The following is a 17,749-nucleotide window of genomic DNA, read 5'->3' as shown; positions in this document are numbered from 1 at the left end:
ACTAAGAGACTGACACAGTGAAGCTTTTAGCCAGTAAGGCCTTCGTCAAAAATAGATGGCGCACAGCACACACACACACACACACACACACACACACAAATGCAATTGACATGCACGACTGCAGTCTCAGGCAACTGAAACCACACAGCAGTTGCCTGTGACTGCAGTCGTGTGTGTGTGTGTGTGTGTGTGTGTGTGTGTGTGTGTGTGTGTGTGTGTGTGTGTCTTTTTTGTTATGCCTGTCTGTGACTCAGCATCTCCGCTTTATGGTGAGTAACAGATTTCCTTTTCATTAAAAATTTTGATAAGTTGTCTACCCAGTCATCTGAAAGTCAGGTTCTTATTGCTGCTTTGATGTTGCAATGTCACCATTCAGCTTCCCTATTCAATGCTGGATGGTAAGCAGTGGTTTTGATGTGGTGTACACCTAAAGTCTTTATGAAAACAATAAATTATTGATAAAATTATTTAATTGGATAGATAAAAAAATCTACTCACCAAGCTACGGCAGAGCACACACAAAAAGGCTGTTGTGATTGGCATGCCTTCTTCAGGCAGAAGGGTTGGAGGGGAAAGAAGAAGGGTGAAGGAAAAGGACTGGAGAAGTCTAGGTAAAGGGGTAAATTTTGGGAAAGTCACCCAGAACCGCAGGTCAGGGGAGACTTACCATTCAAGATGAGAAGGGAAGACTGAGTGCTGGGGACTGCATCGGAGAAGATTTGAAAACCTGAGAGCTTAAAGGTGAAAGACAGGATAATATGCAAGACATCATGCACGAGTTAATAAGAGTGAAAAGCTAAGTGCATTGTACGTAACAGGGATGGGAGGGGGGTGGTGAAAAATGATGGGGAAGACAATAAAAGATGTAGAAAACTAAAGCGAAGTGAAGCAGAGAGTAGTTACAGTGAAGAAAATCTGAGACAGAAGAAATTAATGTAAATTAAAGCCAGGTGGGTGGCGAGAAACAAGGACATGTTGTAGAGCTAGTTTCCACCTGTGGAGTTCTGAGGAACAGGTGTCTGGGGGGAGAATTCAGATGGTGCGTGTGGTAAAACAGGCACCGAGGTCACGAGTGTCATGTTGTAGAGCGTGCTCTGCAACAGGATACTGCAAGTTGCCAGTGGACACCCTCAACATGAAATGTGAAATTAGCTTAGCAGATTCGCCTTCAAGTTATCCCAAAATTGAGTAATATTTTGTCACCTCGCTGCTAATATTTGTGGCACTAAAATGGGACCCCATTGCTAAAAACCATATTGTTAAATTTTTCCACCAGAAAGTGGTACTTGTTCGATGGTGAGTTCGCCATGAAAAAAAGTGTTTAAATTGCCATAGTACAATTGGAGTAATGATTGGAGTGATTCTTATGTGCTTGAAATAACGTCTGTCTCACATTAGTTGTGGATTCTAGTAAAAACAATTATGTATTTAGCACCACACGGAGGACACTACCCTGAACACACACACATTTTTTTTAAATCCATTGCAATGGAAACACTAAATAACAAAACAGAAGAGTTTACATTTCATTGTATCTGTTATAGCCCCAGTACCACATCCATGAGTGTGGTTGCTGAATATACTTAGGCCCAGCCCTGCATGTACTCCACTTGTCTCCTATTAAGAGAGATGGTGCAACCATCTCTGAGACATGAAACACACAAGGAAGGATGCATCGAGCAGTGTCTGTAACAGACTGGAACAAAACAAAAGGACAATCGGTCCATGAACATAGAAAAAAAAGATGCTGACAAAAGAAGCAAGGCGTGCCTGCATAGTAGAACGGCAGCTGGTTGCCGTAGGTGGTGACAGTAAGGTCGTGCATAAGCAGGTCTGATAGTGAGTTTCCATGGCCCAGAACAACACACAATGGGATTGGTGGCACCAGTGGAGACGGTCAGGTTAGCTGTGGAGGAGGCAGCAGTCAGGAATGGCACCAGGAGGACCAGTGATGACTGTGGAAGCAGCTGCATGGATGGCCATGGCAGTGCCAGTGCGGAACAGTTCGGTCAGCTCTGGAGGTGGCAGCAGTGGTGGTGATGGCCACAATAGCATTGCAAGGTCCCTCGAGAGAGCAAATGGCACCATCGACAGGACTGGTGATGTCAGAAGGGCAGACCGTGACCAGGCCGGCGACAGCTGAAGTGAAGCTGAGGGGCTGATGACAAGAAGTTGGTATCTGATGGCATCACATGCAAAGGCTGGGCTGATAATGGAGAGAATTCAGCCTGAGAACTCTGCGAACAATAAACAGAGCTGTACGGTATGTCAACATTGCAGGACACTCGATGATAGGGGGCCCAGGTTATCACACACGAACTCTTGCCCCCCCCCCCCCCCCCAACCAAATGCTGGTTCTGATCGCACCCACTTGAAAATTGTGGGAAAGACTAGAATCTGACTTAGCAGAGAAAGACTACCTCCCTGGTCCGGAATTGCCCAACCCCAGAATGGGAGGGCCAGAGAAAATGATTTCTCCCGCAGTTGATCAGATGTGATTCACTTATAGATGAGAAAGACACCAAAGAACTACTGGAAACAGTGCAAACCAACAACAGCAAGCAAGAGGATTCACATTGAACAACACGTGAACAGATTACCCAAACTACGCTCAAAAGAAAGCAATGGCAAACTTGCATCCACTGATAAATGTGAACATCAAGTGCAAAACAAATGCTTACCAAAATCAAGACAACCACACGATAGAACACAGCTGTCACCCAAGAAAAGGAACAGTCCATGTCTGGTTACATAGGTGGATACTCTCTCACCATTGTAGCATTTGAGTACTGACTGCCATAACACAATGGACATGAATGCACTGCTCATCAAGACAAACTAGCATATGAACATCTGAGAAAGAACAAAACCTCACTCCAGCAAAAATGAATGAAGACACTTTGAGGGACACTGAAACACATGTGGAGAAACAGCCTCATCATCCCTGTTCTGTCTGGGCAGTGCCACCCTTGGGAAGAGGGCCAGCCACAGATGTCTTGGCCGGGTGGATCGCAACACGGAATAGCAACATCAAACTCATCATAGAGGAGAGTTGCAGCCACGTGACAGATCAGACCAGTGAACCTTGGACAGGCACTGGAGGGGCAAATCTTGAGCAGGCATTGTATCACTAAACTAGTCTCCTTGTTGGCACTGTAATATTCAGTACTCAAAGAAAAAGTATTGAGAATCCATACGAACTACAGGTGTCACACATCATGAAACCATTATCTTACTAACCACTGTAGGACATGGTAGACGAGGGAAAAGCACTGTAACACAAAATCATTACCCTCACTACCACTGTTATAACCTTGGTCAAGTGGTGTGACTGGTAGTGATTGAAGTCACATGTTGCTGTAACAACTCTTTGTTTATTAATCTTGTACTAAACTTGGTACAACTGGAAAGAGCATTGCGATGATTTGTAGCGGGTGTCAGTTATGTAGTAGTCCCCAGTTGTCATTAGTGTTGATGAGTTGGGAGTTATTGTGGATGATCAGTGGCACTGTACCAGCAAGCTGTCAGCTCATGGTCCCTCAAGATGCAGTTCCAGTCCCAGGAACAAGTGGTGGATGTGGAGCAGCTAAATGATCCTGGTGAAGGCATTGTCTGATGGGTAGTGGCATCAGCAAGCATTGTGGTAAAAGTCCAAAGCATAGACAGTCAGTGTAGAGCATGGAATGAACTCATCATTGAGGGCTGAGTGGCAACCTATGTACTCATTTGCAGAGGAATATATTGGGATGTCACATGACAGCATGGAGCAAGTAGGTGCCTGTGACTGCAGCATTGTGTACAGCGATGTGCATGCCGCGTATCAGTGTGGCTTGCACCTCTAGACTCTGTGGCAGCTGCAGGAAGTGTGGCAGTAAACAGCTCAACGAATATTATGTTAACAAACAACCTCCCAAGGGAAAGCAGCCCACAAAGCACATCCTATGAGTGTGATGACCAAACATGCAGGGGCTTAGCTCTGCATATACCACACCATCCATGCAGCCGTTTTCGTATATTCTTTTGTATTTGTATTAATTTGTTGTCAGAAAAAGGACTGCAGTGTTGGGCAGAATGCTGACAAATGTTGATGACTTTTTCAAAAACTGTGTAAGTGTTATGAGTTTTCCAATTTTTTGTGATTTTGGAAAGATGAGGTATACAAAGAAATCTGTTGAGACAAATGTGGGTGATGTTGAGTTAACTTTAATGAAACCATTGTATTGCTTTTCACAGAATTTAACACTTCAGGTTCAGATCTTGTAGATAACTGCTATTACCTGCAGGCTGGCTAAAGTCTTCGGGTTGTGACTTGTTGCTTCTACTGCTGGGTGTTTGTTCCTCCCAAGTAAAAGGGAAAGAGAGATTCCTGGCAGGTGTATGCTGCCGCACCGGTGTAAGATGGCTTATCATATGACACCCTCATGCCTTCGAGAGTGCATGTTGGTGTATTCAGCAAATGAAGAAGGCTGCTGCATATGAGTGGAGTGACATTCACCAAGGCACACTCAGTGACTGTCAAATTGCTAGTCAGATATTTTATGCTACCTCCACATCTACAAACTATGCAGAATCCATCATAAACTACTATTATATAATAAATTTAACAAATTCAATTTTAGAAGTGAGGTCAGTAATTCTTACAGTGCGTTATAAATCTCGTCTCCCTTTACTAGCACATTGTTATTGCTGCTTTATTCTACATGGAATATCATCTTCACCCTGAGTTAACTATTCCGCTAACAAGAAAAAGAGAGCAGTTCAAATTATTTGTGTATTTAGACCCAAGTCCTAAAGTGATATGAATCTCTCTATATATTCCATCAAATACTGATCATATTTTCTTGCCATTATTTCATTTTAATTTTTTTCCTCAGGTGGATATTGAAGATTCTGCAGGAAAGACTGTTACTGCAGAGAGACCAAAAACACCAGTTGCTCATGTAAACAAAAGAAAGAGAAACAGCTCAGTCACAGATCCAGACATTTTAAAGCGCAGCTGGCGTGAGGAGCTTGGAGCACCACCACCATATGGTACAAGCAAGGTATAAAATTAAACATGCTCTTTTTTGCAATGTAGAAATAGACAATATTTTACAGACAAATATAGAGATTTGACATACCTAATATTTCTTGCTGGCAACTTCAATGTGTAACCCATCCTGCTGATTCTGATGCTGGATAATGTTATGCTATGTGGCCTTTATTGACACATTTATAAATTGAGCTCCTGCAGGCAGTGTTAATAATTGTATATTAGTCCCATATTGACAATGTTACTCACAACAACATTGAATAAGAACTGCTTCAGTAACATTTTGAAGTAGAAATAACATGTAATACCTGAAGCTGCTGTGCAATTTATTCTTTATTGATGACCAATTTGGATCAAAGGCCATTTTCAAGCACCTTTTGTACATATGTCATAGAAAGAAGAAAATTTGCAAGGAAAACGATGTTTGAAAATTGTAATAAAAATATTGGCAATATCTACTCATTTTTGTTATCAGGAAGAGTTGCATGCATACATCATCAAAGATACAATGTCAAAAATATAATCTATATAAATAAAAATGTAAATTTTCATTTGTTCAAACTCTCAAATCTCCAAAAGCTTCATTGAAATTTTGACATAATGTTGCATTCTAATATTTACATGTTTTGTATATCTGTTGGAGCCACCTTCTATTGAACGTAACAGCAGCATACGCAATACTAAACATTGCTAATGCTGGGCAGTGAACTTTTTGACAGTTGTTGTTCCATTTTCCTTCTCACAATCAGTTTTAACTACAATAGCATGGCACTTAAACCATTAGACAGATTGTTTCTCCTGCATATATTCTTTCTCCATATAGATAATATTAAATAAAAATTCTATACACAACTATGTGCTGTTCTGTTTTCTTCCTACAGTCATTTTAAACAGAAAACAGGGAAGTTGTATTTATGGCTTTTTGGCTTATGATTAGAATACTACTACGGAATGTGAATCACCTGAAACTTTGTAATTGTACCCGTTCGCAGATCAAAACTATGCAAAATACTGTCATTAGTGCTACTATCCTCATAGATCCCGCATCCAGAGAGGTCTCTTATAAACTGTATTCAAATTATCCCAGTCAGTTGACCCATTCATTTTAATTCAGTTCCCAATAAAGGTCTTGTTGGCAACAACAATAAACTAGGCTCAAAATCAGAGAGAGAGAGAAAGAGAGAGGAGAGGAGATGAGATGAGATGAGATGAGATGAGATGAGATGAGATGAGATGAGATGGATAGGGGGGAGGGTGATTATTGGACATAGAGGAGGGGAAGGAGGAAAGTTAGAGAGAGGGGGTGAAGGAGGTGGAGGAGGAGATAGATGGGGGGGGGGAGGAGGAAGAGATGGGCAGAGGAATGGGAGGGAGAGGAGGAGATGGACGCGGGGAGGGGGGGGGTAGGAGGAGGAGGAGGAGGAGGAGGAAGTAGAGATAGAGGGAGAAGGAGATTATGACATGTCCACTGCTCATACATATTTAGCAATTGCAAAGCATTGCCTAATTCGCCAATATTTATAAATAATGTTAAGTCTTGCAGAAGTTGATGCATGGAGTGTCAATTTTAGACCCCTATCCAAGTAATATACAGAATAATACAGCAAAGAATCATGAGTAACTGTTGGTGTAAAACATGGCTAATCTCTAAATGCCGTGGAGTTAGTTCTAGTCAAATGCCCTTCATAGCTAGTATTACCTTTGAAACTAATATATCACGAGAATTTTTCAGTATATGTTTTTTTAACTTTTCAGTTAAAATTATTTATTCAGTATGGAATTTGAAACTTGAGCATAATGTAAACAAATTTCTCTCTCTTCCATGGGATTCATATATCTGCCTTTCTCTGCTGGATGTCAAGTAGTAGCACTAGTTTTAGTTTTATTTACTACATGCTTTTTATTTCATAAATGTATAACTAGAGGCAGTAAAAAATTGTTTTATTTCATGGCCGATTTTGGTGGTTTTTTTGCCAATTTTTGTGTTACTTTTTACCATTTTTAGTGTTACTTTTTGCCATTTTTTGTGTTATATTTTGCCATTTTTTGTTTTATTTTCTCAACACGTGTTTTTCAAATTCCTTCTTTATTTTTGTTTTATTTGTTTTCAGCACTATGTTGTAAATGAAAATATACCTCTCAATTACATTATGTTGGTAGACATTAAAAATCAAATCTATTTCAATTCTTGGACAGATAAAGTAATTTTCCCAACAAATATTTACAGTTGTTGTTTTTGTCTTATTTGTTGTAATTTAGTACTTTGTTGATAATGAAAATAAATCATGTTGTATTTATTAGACATTAAACATCAAATGTGTTTATGTTATTTGTGCAGAAAGGTAAACATAGCACAGTCTTTCATCTGACATCGTTGTCATTAGTTCTAAGTTATCTTCTGGGAAATTGTGCCGCCGATTTGCCAGTACTTCATTATATTGTGAAAATAACTGTCCGCTCTGAGTCTTATGTTTGAACATGGAATCCAAATTGCTTTCAATGCAGCTGAGCAAATTGTGGGTTGTCAAGTTTAGTTGCCTACAGGCATTTGACAATGTTCACAGTTCCTGCTGAAAGCAGGATTTGTTTGCCTTCAGAATATCTATGGTGCTAAGAGCTGCCATGCCAGGTATACATGAGAGACTCTTTGCCATGTCAGCATTAACAGAGTTTGTGATTACTTTCCAGCAGTTGAAACACTATCCTATGACAGAACACAGACTTACATGGATCTGTAGACATGAGCATTGTTAGCTTTGTTCAGAGATGCAGTCCAGTGTGTTTATGCGGTAGTCTCACTTCCATCTGAAGATTATGCCTCTTCAACTTCTTCATAAGCTTCCAGGTTTCCTCACCAAAAATTCCATGTGCGACAATAGCAAAGCCATTTTCCAGCTGTTTTAACTTTTAGTATAATTCATTTGAGGTAAGATGATTTGAAGACTAAGTGGACATGGATGTTCATCAAATCATTTGCATGTTCCTGAATGAGCATAGCCTCCACAAAAATTGAACGTGCATCATAACTAGACAATAAATTAGTGTAATCAGTCCCTGCATTGGATAATTCCTGCATGTCATCACTGCAGAAGAATTCCACCATGTCTTCAACATATTCTCTCACATAACTGGCTGTGGAAACCAAGGGTTCAACGCGTTAACACTGGAAGAGGAAATTCCTTCAGATCCCTCTTCTTTTCCTTTAAAAACAATTGATGCAAAAGTTTTCTCTTCTTGGTAATCAGGAAAGCACTCATTTAGTTAGTTATAGCTGAGTTCAGATTCAAAAGTTTGAAATGAATGAATGAATGAATGAATTGACACTCTTATTCAGACAGTAGTTTTAACATTATTATACTGAATGTAATTGCATGAACACTTTGAGTAAGGTTTACTGTGTCAAGAACTTGTACACTCGCAACAAAAAATTTTTGTTCGTTCCACACCTTAACAGTCTTTACTGTCTCACAAGAAACATGATGACCTCTTATGTCAGTGGTCTCGTCTGCTAACACTACAACATCATTGCAAGCTGGTTGCTGCATCACCTCATTCTTTCGTTGTTTTTGTATTGAAGTAAAACAGTTCCCTTCGTTGTCTTGATGCATGGATGTCACCAGCACCTTAAACAAAATTAACCCCACTGTTACCATTTGATTTAAAAATAATTTAAGACTGTGTCAATAAAATTTATTACTTCATTAAATATACAATGGCAAGCTGAAAACAACAATTCCATCATCAGACTGTTTATTATCAATAACCACAGCTCACCTTTGACGAATTCATTCATCCACTGGTGAAAAACTTCATTTTCCAGTTTATGAAATGGAGCGTTCAGTTTCAAAAACATTTCAACAGTCCTTTGAGCCAGATATTCAGTCATTTTTCTTTTTCTTGGTGGCTTCAAAGCTGCTGCTGATTGAAGCTTGTCACTGTATTTGCACATTGTGAAACTTGGATCTATTTCCTTAAGCTTCTCACACTGCACATGTTTCAGTACAGTATCTTTTCTGTCCCAAGATATCGTGCTTTTGCAGTATTTACAGAATACTATATATTTATCAGGAGCATACAGATCATCAGCTTCAAATGCCTGTGCTCTTTCTTAGACAGCAACTGCATGCTTTAGCACTCTATACAATTACCAATGCTGCGTCTGTGAACAAGAGCAAAGTAAACAAAGAGAAAACACAACAAAATGTGAAAACTACTGCACTGTTTGGACAAAGATTTCATCATTTCAAAAATAAAGCGTTCCAAGAAAAGTCTTTCATTCTACATTTTAGTTAGGTTCTAAAGTTGGTGATATTGTGGGGCAGGGGGGCAACAGATAGCAAGGGGGATGAGGGAGCAGGGGGTTACTAGCTTATGCCTGTTTGCACTGAGGGGTAACAGTCTAATAAAGGCTGAGAAACACTGCTTTAAGTGAATTGTAGGACTTCAGTTGTTTTTGCCAGGAATCATCATTTTCAAGTTTATAGGTGAATGTCAACCTTGAGATCAAATTTAAGCGTCAAATAACTACTATTTACCAATATTAATAAACTGCTGTCACAAGATTTATGACATTTTTAACATAGAAAAATTTTGCGACACTTCTTTTAAATAGCCAATTTTGTGATATGTCACTAAAAACAACGAGTCTCATGTTATTTGTCGCGTTACCATTAATGCGAAATTTTCCTGTCCCTATGTATAGCAAATGTTGATGGATTGCTTTTGTGGGTGTTAAAATGTTCTTTTTATTGTGTACATATTTTTCTACCAGTTTGCTCAGTGTTTTCTATGTTTAACTCTTGCTGTTAACAAACATCTATAAGAATTTTTTGTTTTTACTCCAGTTTTCAAACATACTTTTCACTGCAAATTTTCCTTCATCCACGATGTGTACAGCAGGTGTTAGATTTTGACCAAGACCTGTTGCACAATAAAGAATAAATTAAGGTGTTACGTAATTTATAAACATTAACATTGGTATTGAAAGACCATAATTTGTTTGACAAAGAGTTCATAGAACACCCTGTTCGCAACTGCAATATGCTATAGTTGAGAGCAGTGAAAATGGTGGACAGTACAGAAACATCAGTTTTCCCACCTATGTGTTACCTTCTTCTGTAGCTACCCTTGAGAAACAATAGCTCATTCCAGGGCAGTGTATGCGTCGTATAATTCTGCTGTAGCCAGAGTCAAAGTAGATTATAAAGAAAGGATCTTATGCTGCTGTGTTTTATGAGGTAAGCCTGTGTTTGACTCACACAGCTACCACCAGCAGAGCTTTACATCTTTGTTATGATTGATCCTGTCATTTATGTTTTTTCTGTTTGCGAGTATTATTTGTTTGCCGAGAATCAATTTTCTGTTCATGTTCACTCGTTGTGTGCTGTTTTCGTGTGTTTAGTGTGGCCAACAAAGTGAGCTCCATCTTCCCAGGAACTTAGCTGTTCAGCTACTTATACAAAGTAAAGCTTAGTTTACACATCAACATTGGGTTGTGCCACTCGTTGCGTGGAATGAGTTGCACGCAAGTGGTTTCATATATGACTGTAGACACGGCGACACCAGTATACTCTTCAGTTTTGTCGTTTTGTGGGTCCCTGAGTCGCATCTGAAATGAAAGTTTTGGCAGCTGCAAGACGCATGAGTTGTGATGGAGTTAAAGCTTGTTGCGTGGAATCATTGCATAAGAAAAAAATAAGAAAGGTGTTTTGATTCGTTACTGGATGAAGAAAAGACCTCAGCTTGGTTGCTCAGCATCCTTGCTGAAATAATTTATAACGGAAGTTCTTTTAATTATCTTAGAATGTCACCAGAACTGCTCACTTTTCTTCTAAATAGAGTTAGTTATGTGATAAGGAATAAAGATACTGTAATGCATGAAGCGCTGTTGCCAGAACTGAAATTACATTTCATATTGCATGCATTACAATTGAGAACACTCGGCATGCTATAAGATACAGTTTTAATTGGTGATGATGCTATTTCATTAACTCCAATAATTATTAGCATTAACAGTAATAATTATTAACATTAGCAACAATAATTATTTGAAGCAGGCCGCATTAAGACAGTGGTTTGCAAAACTACTCTCTTGAAGACTTGAAGATAGATCTGTACACTGGCAATATTTCAAAATTCTAACATATGCGAATGGGGAGCACTGCATCGACATTTTAAATAGGTGAATATTGAATAAAGAATGCAGCTTCATGAATTTGTATAGCCTTCCCTCCTGTCAACAATAATCCTTAACAAAGAGTTGGTCAACTCGAACGATGGGATTTTAGTCTTGTAGACAAGAGCATTGCCACAGCTAGAACTACACTTGCTTGTTGTTTTTTTTTTTTTTAATTCAGTTGTATATGTGCTCCTAACTCAATAAATTTTGCACTGCAGCTCAGATATTGTCAAACCATGTATGTTCTATATCTCAGCAGCAGCAATATGCTGCTTATTTTTGTAATCAGCATCACTGAAATCCCACAAACACCTATGCAAAGCATAGATATCCAAAAAGCGAACATTATTCGCTGTTTCCCACTTCATATTTCAGTTTGTCTACACTCTACGAACACACACAACCTCAAAACTTATGCAACTAGTCGCCAAAGTTGGAACACGCCGAAAGTGTTGAGTTTCATCAATGAGTTGCGCAAATGCATGGCGCGCATACGCAGTGGCCGGCAGCGCAGTTGCCTGCAGCCTAGTGTCGTCACGTAAACTAGGCTTAAGTTATGCACAGTGTGTACTGATAGTGACAAAGAAAATTCCATTCTAGTCCTAGAATTTCTATGAAGTAAACATGAAGGAGGAGGTAAGAATCAAAACTGAAGTTGGAACTGTGAAGTAGACTTGTACAGGGTTGTCAAAGGTTCTGGAAATCGGGGAATATCATTGAATTTTAAACATATCCGGGGGGGGGGGGATTGGAAAAATCTTTTTCTCATCTCAGTAGATAAAACGGTTTGCTTACTGAGGTGTCATGCATTGTCACTGGCTGGTTGCAGCTGAGTACGTATACAGCTTCCCTACTCCCTCATTATTACTATTTCTCCCCTTCCTACTACTCCCCTCAGCTTACAGTCAGTGCCGCCACCACTTCTTGCCACTAGCCTACCAGGGAGGTGTGAGGAGCAGTTTGTTTGTACCTGATTCTGAGAGACTGTAGACGCAGTGGCCGGCGATGGTCATGTGTACATGAGTTATGCCTGAATGATTGTGTGAACGTGTGGGCACTCTTGTTTTCTGACAAAAGCTGTGACCAAAAATTTAGTTCTGAGGTTGTGATTATCTTTTCTACATGCCTTTCTGGGGCTGTGTGATCATCTTTACTGTGAGTTGCTACCTATCCTCATTATTATTGATTCTCAGAGTATTTGAACAAGTTATCTTTTGCATGGATTGAACACCGTGGTCCCATGTCATATTCATGGATCCAGGGCAGAGGCCATGGGTGGTGGATTTCAGGAATTGCGACTGTCTTGTCGTAAGTACTTTGCACAGTGTGGCATTTTAGACATTTTATTTGTCCTAGTACATTTTTACACTTCAAAAGTAGTTTATATATTAGAAGGTGTGGACGATAAGAAGAGAATTGTGTCAGTTACTGGCAGTTTGTACGCTATGTACTCATATATTTCTCGGCAGAAAAATCGTACAATACCTGTAAAATAATAGGTATAACACAGTGTATAATAACTAACAATAACAAACATAATAGAATTAACATTTTATTGGTGGTCACCTACAGTATTGGTTTACACAATTCTTCCCCGCCTCATACACTTCTTTCAAGAGGACTACTTTTTTCTGAAGTTATTTCTGAAATCAGTGAAGGTGCTTTAAATCCGTTCTGCGACTCCAAGGAAATGCATATTTTTGGCTCCAAATGTGTCTCATACTATTGAAATAAAATAACATCAGTGGTCTTAATGAAACACATATACTGTTTGACTTACTTTCTCCATCTAAAAGCAGTTCATTACAAAAAATGTTGATGTTAGTACTTAAAATTTTTGCTCACTTCAGAAAACTATCTGCTTGCAAGTTTTTTTTAGATAATTCCTTGTCAACTTACATCTTAACTTACCCTTCAGACCTCAAGATATCTCAGGGAAAAATGCTCAAACTTCTCTGGAAATCGGGGTATTTCACTTGAGGAAACTTGTGGCAACCTTGTTGAAGCATATTTCCAAATATTTATGGTGTGAAAGTAAACATGATGTGCATTTTGAGCAGTATTGTAACATAAAAACTTTGTTGGTTAATGTGTACAATTCGCTGCACTAAATTAAGTCTTTTTATTTAATATAAAGTTGTATTAACTGTATTTTAGGAGCAAAGAACAGCATGGATAGAGTTCCAGAAAAAGAAATGGGCATGGCAGACAAAGCAACGTACAGCTCGTCGTGAAGCAGCAAAACGTTCTCGAATGGATGACATTGATGTTGGTTCAAATTCTCTTGTCTCTGTGGCTCGCAATACTTCTGCTCCTGCTCCAGGAACTCTAGGCGGCTTTCTTAAAAGGGCCCAGCGAACTCTTCTTGATTCTTATTGGCAGATAATACAGGTGCGTAATGCATTTTATGTTTGATGAAGCACTTTTTGTTCACTACAACCACTAATTTTGTTGGGTGAAATACCTAAAAATAGTGTGTGTGTAGCTACAGGAAGGTGTTAACACTAAGGACCTGAAAGTAAGAGGATGCTGGATGTCTTTTTTAATTGTAAAAAAGATGTAAGATACTAAGCAATTTTGGTAACGCTATATCAGCTGATTACCTGTGTTTTAAGTTATGTGTTTGGCTTAATTTTACATCGCAGGTTGTGACTTCAACATTGTGCTCAAGTTAAGTGTTGTGCTGAGTAGCGCAGGAGAAACAGGCTCAGGAGAAAAGGGCTTCAAATTCCTATCGAACCATAATGACACAGTTTCTCTCAGATGAATTCTGCGATTGTTAGTTTAACAATAAATTCTGACCTTCTAATTTAGTTGATGCTTGTTGCTGGTGACCAAAACACTGAGAGGGTATTAACACTAATCTCCAAGGTGGGGAGGGCTAAAGTACACCACGTGCCAGGTATTCAGTAGCACACTGGTACCAAATGTGGACTCCTCAGGAAACTCATCTTTTGCCTGAGTTTGAGTTTGCCAAATCCAGGGTTCCCGAGGTGGGGGCTTGTCAGCACCACCAGTCCTCTACAACTACTAGCTATTTGCATGCTTCAGTAACCACTGCACCACGTGGCATTGGACCTTGCGTGCCACAGAGGTGAGTTATGTATCAGTTGGGTACTGGGTTATGAAGCAAAATAGTTGCTAGTGAGCAGCCTCCCAGGCAGCTGCTACAACTTAATTGTAAGGCCTACCCAAGCAAGCTGCACTCTGTTTGTGTGGACACTTATTGCCCAAATGACTCACAATTCTTAAAATCCAACAAACACCAGTGGGTCAGGTAGACCACCAGTTGACACTAAGGCCCAATCATCTAACAGAGCTATAAAATGTAGAACTAAACTTGTAAAATCAATTAAATGGCTTAAGAGTGGCGCACTGCTGATTGAAGTGACCACTGGCTATCAAAGTGACCAGCAAAAATTTCCACAGTTCTCTATTGTGGAGAGGAAATAAACTTTCTTCTCTTAATTCAAGCAAAGGTGCCAAGAAATTGTAGAAGGAATAGTTCGGTGAACGATTTACGGATAGAAACATTATGATACAGATCTACTAAGCTTCGAAAGAATACTGTTTGTATTATAATTCTTGTCTTACTGAGTTTGCCAAAGTATATTAGAGCTGACTTCCTGTGCCTGAATGTGTGACCATATATATACAAAACCTCCTGAGATGTTTTAAGTGCCAGTGCGGAAGGCCACACAGTACTTCCATGCAATGGGCAGGCAACATGTGGCAGATACAGCAAGGCAAGCCACATAGCAGGAGTGATATGCTCACATCCAGAATTCTGCCTCGGGTACAAGTAAGAAACCATCAGACACACTCCACACTTAGGCTTATGTTGACTGATGCATTGATTTTTTGGAAGATGATCGTGCAGATGACTCTAGCAATAACATGTACTATACTGTAGAAGAAATTTCGGAGAGTACAAGCCAAGAATGTCTGCATTCTATGTAGGCATGACAACCAACAAGCCGTCTGTCCGCATGAATGGCCACAGACAAACTGTGGCCAAAAAGCAAATGGACCACCCTGTTGCTGAACATGCTGCCAAACATGATATCCCTCATCTCAATGACTGCTTCACAGCCTATGCCATAAGGTTCCTTCCCACCAACACCAGCTTTTCTGAATTGCACAGGTGGGAACTTTTTGTAATTTTGCCTGGTAAGAACTGATAGTCTAACAAAGAATTTTACTTTATCCCACTACTGCAGAATAATACTGCAGCAATAAAACATAAACAACAAAATAAAAATTAAGCTGCAAAGGAAATGCGCCACTTACAACAACAAAACACAGTGCACACACAAGCGCGTACCTAAAGCAAAATGTGTCAAAGGCTTTAGGACAAAGACAGTAGCAAACTACTTCCAATGAGCGAGATGTCATAACGGTTCACATTAAGTTCGTTTTGAGCAGTTGCTAGTGGGCTCATGTGCATGCACTGTTGAGTTGCATATGAGCAGTACCTTCTGCTTCTGGCAACTTATGTGTGGCTGCAGCAGTAGCAAGAAGCAGTCATGCTACCCAGAAAAAATTTTCTGGCGCACCTAAGCTGCAAGATTTGCGCATGCTCAGAGCGGCCTGGGTTGTGGCGAGGCGGGTAGTTGACCCTTGTTTACGCTTAGTGATTTGCTGCTTTGTCTTCATTTACAATTCACACATCAAATGAAAACAAAACAGATTTATGTGGCCAGGATGTTGTCCACTATGTCACTTATGAATGCATTTCACAGTCTTCAGGTCAGCTACATAGATTTTTTGTTTCCTGGAGGAGTGTGGAGTGTTGCTTAGCAATAAGGAACAGGAGTACAGCTGTGCAAAGCTTAGAAATCTGACCAACAGTAGATAACATTACAGCCTTTTGGGTTGCAAGGCCAAAGACCTGATTGGCTATTAAGGAGTTCAACAATAGGTTGTAGTGAATATTAGCAGACCAAATCATTTGCTGCATCAGCTAAACGCAAATATGGTAAGGCATCAGGAGGATTTCTGGAGGGGGAAAAAACCAGTTGGTCACTTTATTGTGTTGTTGCTGTGGTCTTCAGTGCGGAGATTGCTTTGATGCATCTCTCCACACTAGTTTATCCTGTGGAAGCATCTTCATCTCTGCAACTTACACCTATTTGAACCTGCCTTCTGCATTCAAGCTTTGATCTCCTGCTACTGCCTTACTCCCTTCACCACTAAACTGACAATTCCTTGATAAAGTAATGATGAAAGGGTGTCTTCAAACCACACCTACAACATTAGCCTGACTAAGGCAGTGCATTTCATCAATGCTACTGCCAAAGTGTGCTTGGATCCAACACCATGTACACTTCAGGTACAAAAATGCTGAACATGCCATTAGGTACCTTAAAGTTGGAAATCCATTGGGATTATCTCCTACATACAACATCATTAGAACAGTGTCCAAGGAGTTCACAAGTCCTGCTGCCGCAGTGCTCTAAAATGCTCCAGGGATGTCCAAGTCAGACAGTTGGGATTTCTTTTCCAGCAACGAGGAAGAATATAACTGCCCCTTCTCCATGTGGTGAATGGAGTCCACTTTGGCAGTGCCTCTGGACACTACCTCTTGTAACAACCAAAGACACAATAGCATGATGCTGCAGCTTAATAGTCCAGCAAAGAAAAGCCTCAATAGTTAATTTAATCAAAGCTGGCATACAGAATAATATTATGATTTCCGGAGGAAGGCAACTTAGTTTCCCTCCTTACATTAGAGAAAGAGCTGAAACATTGCTTACCTTAATTGTCTTTTTCATTTCATGTCCAGTAGATGACCTGCTACCAGAATGAGATTTACACTGCAGCGGAGCATGCGCTGATATTAAACTTCCTGGTAGATTAAAACTGTGTGCCTGACCGAGACTCAAACTCGGGGCCTTTGCCATTCATGGGCAAGTGCTCTACCAACTGAGCTACCCGAGCACGACTCATGCCCCGTCCTCAAAGCTTTACTTCTGCCAGTATCCCATCTCCTACCTTCCAAACTTTACAGAAGCTCTCCTGCAAACCTTGTGGAACTAGCACTCCTGAAAGAAAGGCTATTGCGGAGACATGGCGTAGCCACAGCCTGGGGGATGTTTCCAGAATGAGATTTTCACTCTGCAGCGGAGTGTGTGCTGATATGAAACTTCCTGGCAGATTAAAACTGTGTGCCAGACCGAGAATCGAACTCGGGACCTTTGCCATTGTCCAAGATACCTATAGAAAGACTCTTGTATGAGGGTTTTGAGTGGATTTTTAGCTGTGCAGTACTACCCCTATTGGTCGTTAAAGCCCACCAAGAAATTTCTAGAAATTAAGTTATACATTAACAACTTTTTGTAGTAAAAGTATATTTTTTTCCACAGAGAAATTAGCACTACAAGAGTGTATCCAGGATTTTATAAAGATTGGTTTCCTAAAATTTGAAATATTATGGAACAGCATTTTTGAGTTATATTGTTTTCTTAATTATAAAATTTAGGAAAAAAAGAAGGTATGTTCTTTGGTTAGTGTAGGAGGACTTTCAAATGAGGAAGTTC

General features: G+C 39.9%; 1 protein-coding gene across 1 annotated transcript in view; it reads left to right on the top strand.

The window, feature by feature from the left end:
- The window catches only part of LOC126481157 (DNA polymerase epsilon catalytic subunit 1), a 319,986-nt gene that overhangs the window by 117,051 nt on the left and 185,186 nt on the right, over positions 1 to 17,749 (top strand). Inside the window, exons 19-20 of the mRNA XM_050104726.1 lie at positions 4,875 to 5,042; positions 13,368 to 13,601. Coding sequence (XP_049960683.1) covers positions 4,875 to 5,042; positions 13,368 to 13,601 — 402 coding nt within the window. The remainder of the gene's footprint in view (positions 1 to 4,874; positions 5,043 to 13,367; positions 13,602 to 17,749) is intronic.

The sequence above is a fragment of the Schistocerca serialis genome, chromosome 5 (genome assembly GCF_023864345.2).
Source record: "Schistocerca serialis cubense isolate TAMUIC-IGC-003099 chromosome 5, iqSchSeri2.2, whole genome shotgun sequence".
Taxonomy (NCBI): Eukaryota; Metazoa; Arthropoda; class Insecta; order Orthoptera; family Acrididae; genus Schistocerca; species Schistocerca serialis.
Note: the sequence above shows the minus strand (reverse complement) of the source record. Positions and strands in the feature narration are given on the sequence as shown.